We start from the raw sequence: 19,278 nt of genomic DNA on the forward strand, positions 1-19,278 counted from the left end.
TAATGCCAGGGGACTACAAACAGAAACCAGTACACTTACAGCACCTAAAATAACATATATGTGATTTGTTTTTTGATTAGAGGGCTTCCTGCAAACTTCTACAAATAGTGAATATGAGACACTATTTCCCAACTTTTCAAACTTTATTATCTCTTCACTCCTTCTTTTTCTTTCTTCTCACAGGTCCAATCAATTGAGTCAAAGCTCGACTCCCTGCTCGACATCTATCGTCAGGTTTTGCGTAAAGGCTCATCTTCGGCCCTCACTCTCTCCTCTCTGCCACTGTTTGAGTTGGAGCAGACCTCTGACTACCACTCCCCCGTCTTCGGCAAGGATCTGTCCTGCTCCACCCAGGTCAGCAGCAGCACCGGAGCGCCTCCCACTGGGGGCTGCGTCACACGCTCCTCCACCAACTCCCAACTCTCCAAGGGAGGACTCCATCTTATCCTAGCGCCGCCCAACGAGCTCAACCTCAATCTCAATGCCTCTTCCTCGACGCCTCCCTCCAACCTCGCATCCTCCTCGTTTAGCCCATCGCCATTGCCTCACCAACATCCTCACCACCACCATCATCATCCACATTATCCTCGCCCTCATCACAGCCAGGCTCAAGCCACCACACCTGAAAGTGGCACCGACGAGGCCGTGTGTAGCTCTTCACCGCTGCTCACCCCAAACAGTATCAGCAGTGGCAGCGGCGGAGGAGTTGCCGACGGAGGGTTTCCTCTTCTGACGAGACTTCCACCGCCGCCCCCTCCCAGTCGAAGTGGCCAGCCCCTGGTGCCGCCGTCCCTGGGCTGCTGCTCTGGCCCCTACAAGATGGACCGGGGCTTGGGCAAGTCCATGTCGGTGCAGGACCTGATGCAGGCAGCTCCCGGGACTGTCCAGGACTCCCACCACAGCCACAGTCTGTCATCTCCAAGCCCAAGTACAAGTAGTGATTCCCCCATTGGCTTCCACAGCTGCAGCCAAGACCCTGGAGGAGGAAGAGGGGGTGGTGGTGGTGGTGGTGGTAATATAAGCAGAAGCGATGGGGTTGTATGGGGTGAGGAGGACCTCTTTATCAGTGACAGGGAGATAGAGACACAGGGATTTGACTTTCTGTCCCTGGGGGCTGCTGAGACCCCCTCTTTTACCTTGGAGCTCCAGAGGACAGGGAGCAGATCAGGGGCAGGGTCCCGTGGCTCAAACAGTAGCCTGGCCAGTGGCCATGCCTCTCCACCCTCGACTGGCAGCTCCGAATTGCTGAACATGCCACACGTACGGCTAAAATAAACTCGCCTACAGTCCGAAAAAGGCACAGAAAATCTCACCTCACAAAGACGATTTTATCCTTTTTGGAGGGGGAGGGTTGGTGTTTAACAAGGGGTCCATTTTGTTTTCTTTTATGTTGATTCATTTGGTAAAAATCACAGTATTTTCATACAGGTTGGTCATATGTGGCATATCATTGCACGAGTTATTCTTTGTTTTCAAGTATGATCGACAAATCGGGAAAAGAAAGATGAAGGCTTCTATAATGGACACATAGTAGTACTGTCAACCAAATCTGGCCTGACAGACGATTGGTTGTGTAAGACCTTGAGATGCAGCATGAGAATTGCATGTTTTCAGTCAAATGTACTGAGTTAAGCAAGATAAGCAAATGACAAAATGAAACAGCATGGAGACTTTGAGTGTATTCACAGGGTGGATAAAACAGGCATAAATATGTTAATGTGGTCAGAATGCATTATTAAGACATGAATACCAGACCAGCATGTATGAAGTCCAACAAGAGTTGCTTCTCCTACCTTTATGCAAAAAAACCCCCCAAAAAAACGTTGTAGTTCCACAACAGAGGCTATGCGGTTCATTAAGAGTTCATAGGAGTGTCACATCCATGGGCCCGGCTACAAGTCCATGCTTGATCGATTGACTTTACCTTTTTGATCACATCATGGATTATTTAATAACTTTGCTTGGATTAAGAAAGTCTGACAAATGTAAAACGTATATGAAATAAAGAGTCATAATTCAGTCTTAAATGAACATGTTGGTAGTGCAAAGATTTCCTGTCTACAGTTTCATCAAAGACTTGTAAAGAATGCTCATTTATATGGCGGTAGTTTTGGGTGATTTAGGTCAATCCCTGTACTCATTGAGCCTCTCGAGGCAAGGGTAGATATGTTAGGGCCTTTGCTGTAGCTTTGAAACACTGATAGTGAATATACCACATGGAGACGTTTTCCCCCTTCACTTGTATAAGTCTGACTGTAAACTCGAGACACATTGCTGCAGGAGTTGAACGACCGCATTGTAATCTGCACTCAAATGAAGATATCTGTCTATAGAGATTGATAAAAAGCAAATTGGTGTCAATTAAAAACCAATGGTTACCAGGATTGCATTTTGGTCAATGGCTATTCCCTTTTCTCTTGACAAGCACTGTTTTTTCTCAAAACAACAAAAGCTCTACAAAATCTGGATGCATGTTCACATATCTGTAAACTATGAGCGGCTGCTGGGCCAAACGTGAAAGCACGGCTGGGTATTGTTCATGTCTTAATAATCCAATCACATGACAGGCTTCTACACTGAAGTGAATGTTACCTCACTGTAGCCAAACTTTACATCGTCCAGTCTAGTCACTATTTTAATTTAATTTTCTTCACATTCTCTTCATTAAAAGAAACCAGATAACCTCTTGAAGTTTAGATTCTGAATAAAATAAATAATTGCTTTCCTCTACCAATGACTTTGGATCCCATGATATTTTTTAAAAAAAGAACACACACACAAGTACTATAACAATTAATATGCAAGTTTTAACCCCCAAATGCAGGTATTGTATGCTTAACCTTTTCCATGTCAATTTGTATTTTGGCTAATGCAGACACTTTATATATATTGATTAAGAAGTTACACATCTATTAGTTTTCAACACTTCATTTAGCAGACAGTGTTTCATTTGAATAATCATTCAAAGTGAAATCTGGTTCTTTTGCCATGTTACCTGATCATTTTTAGGTTGTGCTATTTTTGTGCAGACAGTTTTGAAAAGTCTATACTGTACTACCAACAGAGTTTATCAGATCACTTCAAAAACCAAGTTTGAAAGATCCACCTGACTGAGTTACATGTCATACTGCCCAAAATGGGATGGTCCGTGTTAGGCTATCTTTTGGTCTTTGGATTCTCGTTTCGCGAAAAAGATTTAAGGATTAAAAACGATTGGTTATTGGATTTTTATTTGAATTACGAGGGGATTTTTGTATCCCATGTACGGAGGCTCCTTCATGCAGGCCGGGTTCAGATCCCACCTGTGTGTATGTATGTGTGTATGTGAAGCTCCTGCTGCCTTTTTACAAGCAGTGCCTCTTGCTCTCCTCTCTGTAAAGGGTTGAAAAAAGAGTTTGTACCAGGGGAGATGGTCTGCCACCAATTTTTTAAAAATGATTAACATAATTTACTAATAGGGATTCATGACCATGTGTTTAGACATTTTTTGCCGTGTCCAGGGTGGATTTGGGAGTCTTTTCATCAAGTTTAGGGAATGACTCTTATTAACATTATTAACGGGCACTTACTTTACATACAAGGCAAAAACAACTTTCCAAGCACAGAGAGAGAGAGAGAGATTGTACCAGAATAAATATCATGATATTTAATTACTTACATTATGTAGCTGTAGGTTAGCCAACCTGCTTTGTCTCACAATTTCATTTCAATTAAAATTTTTCAGTGGGGCGCTGGTGGTGCAGTGGTTAGTGCGCGCGATCCATGTATGAAGGTTGTGGTCCTCCAAGCGGACGGTCCAGGTTCAAATCCCACCTGTGGCTCCTTCCCCGCATGTCATACCTCACTCTCTCTCCCTGATTTCCAACTCTATCCACTGTCTGATATCTCTCCATTAAAGGCACAAAAAGCCCAAAGATACCTCTTAAAAAATAAAAAATAAAACATTTTGGTGGGACCAAAATAGTGGCCTTGAAACTGACTTGGTTTAACAACCTTGTGGACCAATGTTTGTATTTTTAAACAAAAATGAATACAAGAAATTAAAAATCCAAAGACCAACAGGTACAAGGGACCCTGAACCTTTGTGGGATTCTTTGAAAACCAATGATTCAAGAGGAAATTTTTTTTTACTACCAATTACAGATCACCAATAATGCAGCCAATTAAGTGAACTTTTGGGCCTGAATAAAAAAAATGTAACTTTTTCCAAATCACAAAGGGCATTGTGTTCTGCTTTAATATCAGCCAATTAATGTCAATCTTCAAATAACGTGCATTATCTGACACAAGCAAGTACAAAAAGTCGCAAACTGATTTGCATATCGTACTGCCAAATATTTAAAACAAAAATGTAACTACCTTTCCAAAAATATCCAGAATTGGAGGGTATACCAACTCTTCGCTGAGGAGTGTAGCACGGAAATAAGAAAACGTGGATGAGAACATGTCACAGTCATCTGTAGTACAAGATGCACTTATATCCACATACTACACGTCTGTATACGCACATGTATGCGTGAGAAAACTGATTTACTCGGGGAGAAAAAGCCAGCCATGTGCGACATGTTTATCTAAGAAAGGATCTATGTTACCGTCTAAAGAAAATGAACGAGCAACTCTGTGTTTCCAGGTGATGTTAGCCATGGATTGAACCTCATCTTGAATGTCATTTCTAAGTGTGATGTGATGTCAGAATATGTGTTTTTAGTAAAGCACTTTTGTTTTGGTTCAGAAATCTACCTTTGCATTGCATTGGGCATTTTGCCGCTCTCTTTTTAAATGACAGGAACATTTCTTGTTGAAATCGTGGTCAATTTTTTTAATTTATAAAATGTAATGTGGGATTATGTTCCCTTCATTGAAGTGGACTTTGCTGCAGAATGTATTCATGTTGCATGGTACAGATAAAGGGGATCAGGCAGCTGTTCTCGCAGACCCTCTAAAAGAATTTGACTGTAGCTCCCCTAGCTGTGGTGCAGAGAGGAAAGCTAAAGCATCCGAAGCCCCAGTCACGAGTAATCAGCGTAAGCTTGCGAGTACCTCAATGCATTTTGAAGACCCATTTTAATTATCATGATATATGTGAAGTAGGCTTGGGGTCGTTTTTGCTTTGAAGAAGTTGATTTTTAATTTTTCTAAAGATATTTAAACATCTTTTGCATGAAGAGGTTGCCATATCCAAACCTACCAATTACTAAGAACGAATGCCATGTCACTAAGACAAATCACTATTTATGGTTCAAACTGTTGCGTCAGGATCTCTGATGTGAAGTCTACAACAGGTGTAGAACATAAGTTATATTGGTGCCTTGCTCTTGTGGTACATAATCGTCTCCATATCACAATTTCCTGAAAAGTGCATTAGGTTCATCTGACCTCAAATGGTTGCACTGTCTTCATTCTTTTATCTTCTTAATGTCGATCTGACACGAGGCTTTTTTCTTATTAGGCAATCGTTTTTGCAACTGGGCATAAAAACAGGCCTTTGACATGTTAACATTGGGTCTTGTTTAATTTATTTAAATTATGTGCACATATTTACACTAGTAATAACCTCAGTTAGATTTATGAAGCCTGTAATGTTATGAAATGCAAGTGAATTATTCTCATTCATCAATAAAGGAAATTCTGCAAAGAAGTTTTTTGTTTTTTTTTGTCAAACATTTGGGTACTTGGCAATAATACCAGAAACAAAGACATATAGTTTCAACATTTTTTAACTTTTATGTACGTGTGCTCACAAATAACAAGTAAGGTGCATGGACAGACTTTGAACATTTAACAGTGCTGAAGTCTTGGTCAAGCAGAGTGCTAGGCATGAAGATTTCAGGTTTGCTTGTTTCTCTAGGGTGCAAACAGGTAACATGCAAGAAGCCGTTCTCCCTCCGGCTAGTTAGTTAGCACATCTTTTTTTTTTAAAGCTACAACACAGAGCCTTACTTCAACAAAAGAACATCCTTATTGCTACAAGTGCTAAGCAGGTTTGTTTTCACGATCAACAGCACTCAACCAGAGAGAGATAATGAACAGGTGTTGTGTTGATTCACCACAAACTGTGACACAATAAAACCTACACATTACAAGTGGTAAGACGTTCATCACTAACAGTGTGCTTAGTTATTGTTTTCCTGCGTCTGCTTTTGCGATGCATTGTGATAATAGACCAGACGCTGACGAGGGTGTGCAGAAGGTGCAGGGTGTGTCTTCGGCCACGGTGAGTGCTCGGGGCAGCAGCCCAGCACAACGTTCATTTGGTCTTCTGTGCCTTCTGTGCAGACTTGGTGACCTTACCGCTGGAGGGGGCTTTCTTTTCCACGCCTTTGATCACTCCCACTGCCACTGTCTGACGCATGTCGCGCACCGCAAATCGTCCTGAAACACGAATAATCGACAAAACATTTGTTGTCATTCATAAAAAATATATATATATTTATAGGTGGTGTTATAAATTCCAAGAAAGACTTACATTGGCTTGGATTTTTATGTTTAGCTATCATGGCTTCTCAAAGCCATCCAGTTTAAAGTCTTTATATGTGACTTTTCACACTTAAATGTAATAGAAATCAAGTATATCCTCTGAAAATAACTCTGTGAGTCATGACTGTCTACAATGGGTGTAACACCCGAGTCCCACTGTCTGTGATGTTTTCAGAGTTTTCAGAGTCCTATCTTTAGTTTGTTTACATCGCCGGGACGGCCGGCTGACTCCTCCCCTCGTGTATAAAAGTTGTTTAATTGAGGGACTAGAGAAAAGAAGAATAACATACTGTACTCACTGCTTAACTGTGTTTCTAGATCACGCTCATTTCAGGTAAATTTACATGCAGTGTGAAGATACCAGCATAATAAAGATCGCTAGCATTAGCATGCTAACACAACAATGCACCGCGAGTGGTTTCATGCTGGTGCTCAAGGGCGACATCTGCTGGATCAACAAATCGCATATAAAGCCTTTAAGCACAACAGACTATCCACTAAGTACCAGCCCAGAGGGTCTCATGTACATCACAGTTTGGATTTATAGTGGTTCCCTTTGAATTTTATTCTAAAAGTTGAACCAATAAAATTAATCGTTCTGGCTGTTTCAACCCAGCACGAGCATGCTTGTCCGTTATTGATCATATGTGGATGTTGAGTTGAGTGTTTTCAGTTTCTCCAAATTGAAAAAAGGCCAGATTTTATTTATTTTATACCCTATTATTTGAGAGAAATAACAAATTAACACAACCGTTTATTCTGGACCGGCATGCAGGGATTCCTCTGCATTGCAGGTAACTTACCCAGAGGTGGGTACTCAGAGAAGCTCTCCACACACATGGGCTTGCCAGGAATCATGTCAACAATGGCAGCATCTCCAGATTTTAGGAACTTTGGATTGTCTTCAAGTTTCTTGCCGGAGCGACGGTCGATCTTTTCCTTGAGCTCTGCAAACTTGCACGCGATGTGTGCAGTGTGGCAATCCAGCACTGGGGCATAACCAGCGCTGATCTGACCAGGGTGGTTTAGGATAATCACCTGGACGGCACATTAAGTCATGCGGAGAAGTAGAGACTCATGAGCATATAGATACTTTCAAACATTGACAAAATCAGTCAGTATCAAAGCTATAGCTCTGTATGCAGACCTGAGAGGTGAAGCCGGCTGCCTCCTGTGGTGGATCGCTCTTGCTGTCTCCAGCCACGTTGCCACGGCGAATATCCTTAACAGACACATTCTTGACGTTAAAGCCCACATTGTCACCAGGAAGGGCTTCATTCAAGGCCTCGTGGTGCATCTCTACAGACTTGACCTCAGTGGTCAGGTTGACTGGGGCAAAGGTCACGACCATTCCAGGTTTTAAGACCCCTGTCTCCACTCGACCAACTGGTACAGTCCCAATGCCTGGAAGAAAGATGATCAACTTTAAAAGAATGCACTTGTTTGTTTTTGTCAGCATGTAAATTCCAATTTCATCTAAATGCATGATGATGTCTATAAAACATTGCTCAGATAAAAGGACCGACACTCTTATTAGAATACAAACAGCCGGCTAGAATTACATTCAGAACTCAATCAGTTCAGCTTTTTATGTCACAAGGTGATCTCAGTCCAAAAATATTTCTAATGAATAACTGGTTCCCCTTAACACTTTAAAAGGAACTTTTGACAACTGGCCATTTACATACTAACTACTGACACCCATACTAACACAGTCTCACCTCCAATTTTGTAGACATCCTGCAGAGGCAGGCGGAGGGGCTTGTCAGTAGGGCGTGTGGGAGGTTGGATGGCGTCCAGAGCTTCCAGCAGCGTGGTGCCTGAGGCATTACCATCTTTACGATTGATCTTCCAGCCCTTGAACCAGGACATCTGTGGAGAGGCAGGTTTTACTCTTACAGCTTGCAATGATGTTAAGTTAACGGTTGGAATAAATGGACAGCTATGCTGCATCTGCAAAAAAAAATTATGCAAAAGTGGCATATGTTCTCATGTGTATTCAAGGCTTACAATATATCATCTTGTTTTTGTAGATACAGTTGATTTTAAGACAGTGAACAGTTTCTGTCACAGCTGGAACCTGCCAACATTAAAGTATTGTTGGGCAAGCTGTCATGGCTTCTCAAGGCCTTCTAGGATAAACACACACATGCAGCTATGATCCTACCATAATTATGATTACATGACCAGTGTCGGGCAGTAACGCATTACAGTAATAATTTTACTTTTACTAGTAACGAGTAGTGTAACGAAATACTAATGAAATTCCAGTAATAATATTACAGTTACTCGCGCGCAAAAAAAAGCCCTACAATACCTACAAAACAACCAAGACTGGATTTTAATCGTGGACAGCTACAAGCAAAAAAGAACTAATGAAATGTGTGGCTTAATACAAAAAGTAATATAACGAGTAGTGTTACATATTACTGTTGGCAGGGAGTAATAAGTAAAGTAATTATATTACTTTAAAAAGAGTAATTTCAAGGTCTGTCATGTCATGTCTGTCAAGCGACGCAGTGCAGGGAAAAGTAAAGATCTGGGTTCATTAACAGATATTGTCATGCTGGTTACATTTTAAGCAAAAACAAACACGGCTAAATCCTTTTCAGAAGCCTGAAGGTGCCACATTTAGTTTCAGTGTTCAATGTGTGTGTGTCCTCTATGCTCAGCCATCGGCCACAACTGCAGTGCTGACACAGCCATGACAAAGCAGAATCCTACAACAGTAATTTATGAGTCATCATCAATAACAACTTGGTATATGTTGTGTCGAATGATCGAGTGCAAGTATCTTGTTTTACCACAAAGGTTTATTGTAAGAGCTCAACATCAACTCCCTCCCAGCAAGGTAACAACACAAGACCCAAAGCATGTTCAGTATAACGTAAAGCAGTTTCCCTGCCGTAAACATAACACTGTCGTGACAGTCTTTAACTTGGAATACTGTTATAGAAATAAACAATATTACAATTGTGATGATACATCATCATTTGGTCTTCTTTTCAAACTGAAAGTGAGCTATGTATTATGTTAAATTGAAATCTCCTGTAAACACAGGTAAGTGACAAATAACTCAGAGTACTGTCTTTTCCAAAATAACTCAGGATGCAATTCCTCTTATCAAAATTGCAGAAGCTATATAACTCTATAACACAAAATGTTTAGTAAACATGACTCAATATGCATTCTCAAAGTGAACAGGTGGTTGTTTAATTTCTTTTCCCCCCAAAGTCGATAGATGTTTTGTCACCCCAATGTCCAATGTGAAACACCCAGAAAACACTTTTCTCTACAAGTCCAACCTAGCAGCTGGCTTATTGATACAGCCAGATCTGGTCAAAACATGTCCTGGTGCTTGTGTGCGTATAGGGGTTGTCTGTTCACTTGGATTTGGGCAAATATCCTCTGGAATGGTGGCACACAGTGGTTGAGAAATCATCCCACCACTCTCAGTGGTGTGCGCAAGTGGGGTAGTCTGTTCAGGTCGAGCAGTTGGTTCTGCCCGGAGGTGAAGTCTGTTCCGCCGCAGCACTGCTCCTCCCTGTGTGTTGATGAGGTAAGACCTTGGAGTAACACATTCTTTTGAGACAACTGCTGGCGTCTTCCAAGCCTTTTCGTGGTCAAGCTTGGCGTAGACGTTGTCTCCCGTCCGTAGAGCAGGAAGACGTCTGGCACCATGACGGCGGTTGTAATAGAAGGCTTGTTTAGTCTTCTCATTAGCGTCCTTTTGCTTGACAATCTTTCTGTTGGGCCATTTAGGCCGTAGATTTTTCTCGAGCGTAGGGAGAGTCGTTCGGATCTTCCTCCCCATCAGCAGTTCTGCTGAGCTGACTCCCGTGGTAATACAGGGAGTTGAACGATAGCACATGAGGGCTATCAGTGGATCTTCCTGCCGGAGGATTCTCTTTGCGGTCTGCATTGCTCGTTCTGCATGACCGTTTCCCTGAGGGTGGTGAGGACTAGATGTAATGTGTCTGAAGTCTAGCTGTCGTGCCAGCTCCTGGAATTCAGCACTGGAGAATTGAGGTCTGTTGTCACTCACCACCTCATTCAGGATCCCAAACCTAGCGAAGGTTGTTTTCAGTCTCTCAATAACCTGAGCGCTGGTTGTTGACGGTAGGTGTAGTACTTCTATGTACCGTGAACAGTAGTCAGATATCACAAGATAATTGTGCTTGTTGTGTTCACAGAGGTCAAAAGTGATTTGTTTCCATGGACCATGCAGGGGCGTGGAGATGAGTGGCTCCCTCTGCTGAGCCCGCTTCTGCTCCTGACAGGTCCGGCATGACTCTACGATGTTCTTAAGTCCTAGAGAGAGCCCTGGCCACCAAACCGATATATTGGCCCTGTCTCTGCACTTTGTGAGCCCCTGATGCCCATCGTGTATTTTCTGCAAAATGTCTGCTCTCAATGACTTCATAATAACAATCCTGTTTCCTTGTGTGACCAAGCCATCAGTTTCTGATAGTTCGTTTTTAAATTTCATAAAGTCCCTGGCACACGGTGGGACGTTACCAATGTATTCTGGCCATCCTGCCCTGATGAGTTTAATGACGGCTTGTAGCTGGCTGTCGGCTGTTGTTGCCGTTCTGATGCTCTCCATTATAGTTGGAGATGCTGGGATGCCCTGTATCACTGTGGCTACATAGCACGCCACATCGTCCTGAGTGTCCGTCTCTTGTTTCGTGTGTGTTCGTGGGCTACGAGACAGGGCGTCAGCAACTACAAGACTTTTTTATGGCACATATTCTGCTACAGGTTTGTACCTCAAGAGTCTCATCAGTAAGCGCTGACATCTCAAGGGGACATTGTCCAGGCTTCTGTTGTTGACAAGCGGTACTAGTGGTTTGTGATCAGTCTCAAGCCTGGACTGATCCAAGCCGCATAGATACTTGTCGAATTTCTCACAGGCCCATACGCCAGCCAGACACTCTTTCTCGATCTGGGCGTAGCATGTTTCGGCTTCGGTGAGACGCCTGGAGCAGTAGTAATCCCGAAAGGTAATCTCCTGAAACAGTATCTGCCAAACGGTGTAATGAAAGTTGTTAGCTTACAGCTGTCTGGGCGCAGCGGGATCTGCCAGAACCCACTTGCAGCATCAAGAGAGGAGAACACCGTTGCTCCACTCAGCTTGGCAGTGATCTCATCTGAGGTAGGTAGGATATATCGCTCTCTTTTGACTGACTCGTTTAGCCTTTTCAAGTCCACACATATCCTAGCTTTGCCAGTGTTTTTCTTCAGAACAGGTACTATTGGTGCACACCATTCAGTTGGCTGTGTTACTTGCTCTCTGACGCCGTTGTTCTCCATCCTGTGCAGTTCGTCTTTAACTTTTTTTTAACATTGGGAAGGGCACACGGCGTGCGGCATGAACAGCGTACGGTTGAGCACCGTCCTTCAACTGTATTCTAACTGGTTCAGTTTTTAGTGTGCCATGCTCACTGTAAGCTTGCTGATGTCCACTGGTGGTGTGTGTCACTTCATCAACTCGCCGTACCAAGTTCATTCCCACTGACAGGGACCGGCTGAGTAGATTGTTGACACTCCGGCCGCGGACCACATATGCTTTGAAGGGGTAATCCTTCCCTTTATAGCTAACTGTAGCATTGAAGCGGCCCAGACACAACAGTTCACCTCCTGGGCTGTCCAATGGAATGTCAGCAGGTTCCAGTGCTCTCCATGGGGTGAGTGTTTGGAATGCATCATCAGCTCCTGTGTCTATTTTAAATTCCATTGGGATGGAATCAACCTGCAGCTGCACAGTCCACTGCTCTTTCTCATCTGCACTGCACACTGAACCTAAGAAATAGGACGTCTGTTCAACCTGCCCAGTCTCTGTGACTTCATTCACTGACCTGTTGCTGTTAGGGTAGCGACACACCCTGGCCCAGTGTCTGATTTTATGGCAGTTGTGGCATGTAGCTTTCCCTGCAGGGCACCTTTCATCTCTGCCATGCTGGGCTTTCCCACATTTCCCACATTTCTTTTTATTCCCCCATTTTCTGTCTTTTCTCTTGCCTGGTTGTTGTTGTTGCTGTTTCCAATTATTATTTTTCCGTTTGTAATGCACCTCCTGTACTGATCCCACCGTGTCTCCCTGCAGGTTTACCTGTGCCGCGACCTCCTCTGACTGCCTGACGGTCTGTATTGTCAGTGCGTGCGTTAGGTCTGCCATTAGCTGCAGCCTGCGCGAGAGCTCCTTATCTAATATACCGACGACAATACGGTCGCAGGTGTTTTCCTCTCGGTTGGCACTCACAGTGCTCTGATAGATCATACAGGGCTCGAATAAAACACTCTGCCTTCTCCCCTGGCCGCTGGACCCACTGGTGGAAACATGCCCTTTCGTGGATAATATTCCTCCTCGGGAAAAAATACTCATCAAACTTTATCACCACGCGGTCAAAGTTGTTTCCATGTCCGTCTTCGGCAAAAGTGAATGATTTATATATGTTTTCTGTCTCGTTGCCCATGGCATAAATCAGGCAGCTCACTTGCACGTTTCCGTCGTCCTTGTCGAGTTTTGTTGCGAGTCTGTACCGCTCTAGCCAGTCTAGCCACTCAAGCCACTCAGTCGGCTTGTCAAAGGCAAAGTTCGCTGGGGAATTAAACTTCGCCATTCCGTCGCCTACCCTCCTCTTTATTTAATTTTCGTGACTCACGGGCAACTTCTGACACCATGTAGAATGATCGAGGGCGAGTATCTTGTTTTACCACACAGGTTTATTGTAAGCGCTTAACATCAACTCCCTCCCAGCGAGGTAACAACACAAGACCCAAAGCATGTTCAGTCTAACGTAAAGCAGTTTCCCTGCCGTAAACATAACACTGTCGTGACAGTCTTTAACTTGGAATACTGTTATCTACATGCATATGTGACATGTTGGTGTTTTTTTTTGCACACAGAGAGTAGGAGAGTCATTTTGTGAGTCCTAGACTTGTGGACTTGCGGAGTCCTAAATTTGTGGACTTTTGTCTTGGGGCTACATACCACTGGCATACTGAAAAGAAATATACAACATAGAAAATGCAGTTAGATGACAGATTCTCTTTAATTAAAAGAAAGAAAGAAATGTGTCTGCATGACAAATGAGTTTGAGTGTAGTAATTAACCATCTAAGTACCAGCACTGGTTGTAGACAGTCATTTATAAAAGGTTTGTGTGCCAAGTTTTTTTTGGATCGGTATCTATAGAGTTACAAGAATATCAATGTGCAATATATCACCGCCTGACTTGTGTGATACAATTTTCCAATTAGCTGGTGCCACATAGCAATGAGTTGATATTTTACATTCTCCCAAAAAATGCCCATCTAAACAGATTTCCCTGCCAATTTAACTCGGAGCGTCAACCCTTCAGGACTCACAGTGGTGCTTATGACATGACTGAGGCTAATGTGAACAGAAGTTGAATCGCTCTTTCCAGATTTAATCATCATAGTGGGCCACATTTCAAAATATTGTATCGTGACCTACTCAGTGATGCCCGTCCGTAGTTACAACTGTGTTGTTCTTGTATTGGTACACTCATTTCTCTTCATTGATCTTCTAGAGAAGATGCACACTTTTTGTGGAACTCAGGCACAAAACAAGTGCTCCACTCTTATGTGGACTTTCCCCTTTCTTTAAAGTCTTTATATGTGATTTTTCACACTTAAATGTAATAGAAATCAAGTATATCCTCTGAAAATAACTCTGTGAGTCATGACTGTCTACAATGGGTGTAACACCCGAGTCCCACTGTCTGTGATGTTTTCAGAGTTTTCAGAGTCCTATCTTCAGTTTGTTTACATCGCCGGGACGGTGGCTGACTCCTCCCCTCGTGTATAAAAGTTGTTTCTAGATCTAGATATAAAGCCTTTAACGACATCCATCTGCAGCTGCTACTGCGTTTATGCATATGTACCGTATTGATGCACAATTTCAATTACAAATACTTTGAACACAGTTGGATTTACATGAGGATGTACTCACATTAGGGCTAGGCTCCAGCATGTTGTCTCCGTTCCAGCCAGAGATGGGTACAAAAGCCACAGTGTCTGGGTTGTAGCCGATCTTCTTGATGTAAGTGCTGACTTCCTTCACGATCTCCTCGTAGCGCTTCTGGCTGTAGTTAGGCTCAGTGGAATCCATCTTGTTAATGCCCACAATGAGCTGCTTCACTCCCAGGGTGTAGGCGAGAAGGGCGTGCTCACGAGTCTGCCCGTTCTTTGAGATGCCAGCTTCAAACTCTCCCACACCTGCAGCCACGATCAGCACGGCACAGTCTGCCTGATGGAGTTTTAAAAAAAAGTGAAATAAGTGAAGAGCTTTTCTATCCCTATGAACATGTTTTAACCTCCTTCTCTTCTACCTGAGAAGTCCCAGTGATCATGTTCTTGATGAAGTCCCTGTGTCCTGGAGCATCGATGATGGTGACATAGTACTTGCTGGTCTCAAACTTCCAGAGAGAGATATCGATGGTGATGCCACGCTCACGCTCTGCTTTCAGCTTGTCCAAAACCCAGGCGTATTTAAAAGAACCCTTTCCCATCTAGAGGATGTGGAGGGAGAAATGTAACATTCACTTAACATCACAATATCTTCTACTACATCCCTCCTTATTCATAAATATACATAAGCCCATGTTAAGTTAAATAGAACAAGTTATACAACTAATTAATTACAGACTTACTGTAGCGACTGGAGAGTGCAATGGCCTCTTTCTTTGAAGTTAACTCACACTAGATTGACAAAAGGGGCCACAATTTGCAATCAACTGCTTGAAAAAAACCCTTTTCCTTGGAGAAATAATCCCAATGGAAGGCCATATGTTAAAAACTTTGATATTCAGAACTACTCATAACTGATGGAATCAGCAAGTAGATCACCATATCATATAAGAAAGATCTACACCATAGTTTAGGTCTGATAACTACATTACTGTACTGTCAGGACCTCAGTTATGTTGTTCTTCCTGTTGATGCCTCATTTTTATCACACTTTTGCATTTACGTTTGATTTCTTAAAGTTTCTGTTTTTCATTTTGAAGGCTCATAAAAATGTGCTTTGGGCTTTTTTCTACCAGGTTTGTGCTGCATCAAACCACACGTTGCTCAGATGATCATAAAAAGAGTTCACAATGTTATTGAAACAGTGACAAGACACGTAACAACTTTCTTAAAAAAACACTTTATGAATTGATTTATAAACCCATGTTATTAAAAAATGCTGTTATGTATTTATGCTGACTAAAGTGTATGGAGAATGTAGCAACATGCTACTTAGGCTACAGATAAAAGCTACATTTACACCCACCACTTTTCCAGAATTTTTCAATACATAAATACAAAAACAGAGCACTGACACAGAAAATAGACACTATGCTTGTAAGACAAGGTGTCAATTTAAATAGAACAGAATTCAATTGTCCTAAAACTTGGAAGGACAAACTGCATCTACACAGAAAAGCATTAAAAAAAACATTATTTAAAACAGTAGACAGAGTCTTGTACCTCAGCAGCTTCCTTCTCAAACTTCTCTATAGTTCTCTTGTCAATTCCTCCACACTTGTAGATGAGGTGGCCTGTAGTGGTGGACTTGCCTGAGTCGACATGTCCTATGACCACAATGTTTATGTGGAGTTTCTCCTTCCCCATTGCTTCTTACCCCAATACTGAAAAGTTCCAGAAAACAAAATTAACAAACAATATAAATGAGACAAGGAAGCAAGACATGTGAAGCACTATCACCCCCTCACCGACACCCACACTAAAAAATGTACTCAAATGTTTTGTCCATAAATAGTGATCTCAGCCTCATTGATTGAGAGTTATAGTTGTTGGACTGTAGATATTGATACACATATGGGTTAAGATCAGGAAACCTAACACTTCCATTATCCAACCAGAATAACAGCACAGTAATTATCCTATGCTCTTAATGTCATACTAGGCAAGGCAGGCAACTGCTTGGCCCCTGACCAGTAGGGGGCCCCTGAGGGCTCACATAACCTTAAGCCACAGCAGTGGCCCAAAAGGTGCACATTTTGCAATGACAGTAGAAAACCTCCCTAAGTGACCCCTATCTGACAGCACTCACATCTCGTTGCCCTGCTAAGCATCGCATCCATGAATGCTGTGAAAACCATTGTTTATAAATTAAAGTAAAAAAGATCAAATGAATAGGAATTATCCCTCTACAGGAGAGTAAAAACAGGAAAAAATAGGAAGAAGAGTACACATTGGGACACTGGCAGAAATGATGGTTGGAGGGCCCATCAATTGATTTTTGCTTGAGGCCCCAACAGACACCAGAATCGCCACTCATTCAGTGACTTTAAAAAAAAAACAATGACACACATTTCTACAATTCTCCAATTCACTTAGCAGGCGCTTTTATCCAAAGCAACGTACATCAGAGAGTAAGTACAACACAAGCAAGGATCTAGAAAAAGGGAACAATGTCAGTAAGAGCAAACGATCAGCTTTGAGTCTGATTGGACACACAGGTGCTGACAGGAAGTGACCAGAGGCAAAGCACAACATTGAGGGCAGTTTTTCAGAGCTCTAATCAGTATAGAAACCATCTTATAAGTCGACATTATCAAACAAAAACCATCGTCATTACCATCATCATCATCAGTAATATGGAGACCATCATCATTAAGTTAGTAGGTATTCATGAAAGAGCTGGGTCTTTAGCTTTTTCTTAAAGGTACAGAGGGACTCTGTAGAACATTTAAATACTGGTAACCGAGGAATACTACAAATAATACTTCAGATGCTTTAGTTTAAATAAAAATACCATACCGACTACTTCTTGCCTGCAAAGACAATTACATATTTAAAAGATAGCTATCTGATACAGATGTTAACTTTGGTTTTACTGTTACGTCACTCCCTCACAGTGTCACAAATTGACTGTAGGCCTATTTCAGTTGGCCTCATGGTAACTAACATCCCAGTACAATAGCCCATTCACCTGCTTTTCTCATGACAATGGCTTATTATGTACCACATGACAGCACAAAGTAGCTATATCAGTATTAAAGGTCATGAACTTACGTTTATTCTACCTTTCTTAAATAGCCTAAATTGGCTTGTCGTAAAATGATTTGGTATAGAGCAGGGGTTCCCAAACTTTTCAGGTCGTGACCCCCAAAATGAGGGTGACAGAAACTGGGCACCCCCCACTGTTCTTTAAGGTGGTTAGTTAGGTATATAACGTAGCGACAGCCACACACATACTCATAAACCTATCCAAAAACTAGGAACATAAAATAATACAACAGCCTAAAAACAATAAGAAATGTACACATTAATTTCATTTCCATTTCACTTAATGATACTACGTCTTATATGACATTGGACTACTTTTTGTATATTTACAAAAATGGGTAAAAATATATACTGATGCACTTTTAAATGATTTTTGATTTTTTATGGAAAGCATCTTGGTGGCTGGCGACCCCCACTTTGAGAAACACTGGTATAGAGGATTACGAGAAAACAACCGCAATAAACAGACAGTTGCAACAGCACTGCAGAGCCGATGGCGTTTTAAAAATTGTCTGCATGTCTCAGCATCCACATCACAGACTGTTCGACTTATTGCACTATTGATGTTCCTGTGGCAGCAGCAGGACGATGAAGAGCGGAGAGGAGCCACATGACTTTTAGGTTGAATATTTATCCTCACAAACTGCGCCATACAGGCCTAGCCAGCAAACAGCCAGCTACGGTGCCAATCCACATCCCCCTCTTGCACTTTTTTTTTGGCACTTGCTTGCATTAATCATATCACCATCACATCAAAACCCCCCTCTGCACTCAACTATAAATTTGGAGAGTCACTATGATGCGCTTACATGCAGCAATAACAAACGTGCCTGGAATAAACAACCACTTGAAACACGCCTGTTTCAGGACACAGACAAAAAGCAATGGTAGTTATTGTTGTTATGATGTAAAATGTCCAATAGTTTACCTTTTCCCTCAGAGGTGAGTTCAATGCGATGACACAAGCGAGATGCTGCCTGCTGTGCTGCACTGAGGGGACAAGGCAGATAACGTTGTGCCAAACCAGCGTCAAAACGTCGCTGACTGAAATGACGAGGGTTGGCCGCTAGATGGCAGTGCTGCTGCTATAACTTAGAGAGGACAGGACATCAAAGGCTGAGACAGAAGCGTAAAGGAATGGTGCACAAAACAGGAACCTTTTGGAAATTTAACTCCATTGACAGGATTCAAAGAGCTCAATGACTGATGATATCTTGCTGCCCATTTTGTATTTATAAAAAATAACCTGAGGGTCGATGAATGACGCAAACTAACCGAACCACTCCTACCCTCAGGCCGGAGGTACAGAAGTGTTAAATGCAGGACCTCCAGACTCAAGAACTCTTTCTTTTTTTCTCTTTCACAAACTATCTCGTGCTCAGTTTGCACACATTACACTCAGTTTTTGCAGTTTAATTTTATATTTGCACTCTACTGCCTTCAAATTGTTTTTTGTATATTTGTATATATTATTATTGTTTTTATTATTATTATTTGGCTGTGTTTAATTTTAATATTTTATTGTTGGCCTTCATTGTCGACAGCAAATAAAGAATTTCATTGTACAGGGAAACATGTTTCCTACTTTGCACATGACAATAAACATTTTGAGTCTTGAAAACATACACACAGTCCAAAAACATCACTCAGAGCTGCAATAACACACAAATAACCATTTAAAAGAAAATTACTTTGGCATGAATAACAGCACATTTATTGGTTCTAGCTCTTTTAAATGTATGGCTTTGCTGCTTTCAGT

General features: G+C 42.1%; 2 protein-coding genes across 6 annotated transcripts in view; one reads left to right on the forward strand and one right to left on the reverse strand.

Annotated features, from left to right (window-relative positions):
- kcnq5b (potassium voltage-gated channel, KQT-like subfamily, member 5b) overlaps nt 1-2,737 on the forward strand; it is a 118,869-nt gene extending 116,132 nt beyond the window's left edge. For all 5 annotated transcript variants that reach the window (XM_065965876.1, XM_065965911.1, XM_065965944.1 and 2 more), the window contains one exon: nt 184-2,737. In XM_065965876.1, the coding sequence (XP_065821948.1) occupies nt 184-1,275 (1,092 nt within the window). In that variant the 3' untranslated portion in view covers nt 1,276-2,737. The remainder of the gene's footprint in view (nt 1-183) is intronic.
- A 2,964-nt stretch (nt 2,738-5,701) lies between these two features.
- Nucleotides 5,702-18,605, reverse strand: LOC109987840 (elongation factor 1-alpha 1). The gene is made up of 8 exons (XM_020639086.2): nt 18,448-18,605; nt 15,975-16,135; nt 14,834-15,013; nt 14,455-14,751; nt 8,199-8,349; nt 7,625-7,881; nt 7,281-7,515; nt 5,702-6,372 (listed from the first exon to the last, which is right to left on the reverse strand). The coding sequence occupies exons 2-8, from the start codon at nt 16,116-16,118 to the stop codon at nt 6,248-6,250; spliced, it is 1,389 nt and encodes a 462-aa protein (XP_020494742.1). The 5' UTR covers nt 16,119-16,135; nt 18,448-18,605; the 3' UTR covers nt 5,702-6,247.
- Between the last annotated feature and the right edge of the window lie 673 nt (nt 18,606-19,278).

This window comes from Labrus bergylta, chromosome 1 (genome assembly GCF_963930695.1).
Source record: "Labrus bergylta chromosome 1, fLabBer1.1, whole genome shotgun sequence".
Lineage (NCBI taxonomy): Eukaryota > Metazoa > Chordata > Actinopteri > Labriformes > Labridae > Labrus > Labrus bergylta.

Bases quoted from the DNA above. Each gene is read 5' to 3' on its own strand.
- LOC109987840 (XM_020639086.2), bottom strand. From the start codon at position 16,118: ATGGGGAAGGAGAAACTCCACATAAACATTGTGGTCATAGGACATGTC. The intron at 15,014-15,974 runs GTACAAGACTCT...CACATCCTCTAG, and splicing joins TTGAGAAGGAAGCTGCTGAG to ATGGGAAAGGGTTCTTTTAA. The intron at 7,516-7,624 runs GTCTGCATACAG...TGTGCCGTCCAG, and splicing joins CAGCCGGCTTCACCTCTCAG to GTGATTATCCTAAACCACCC.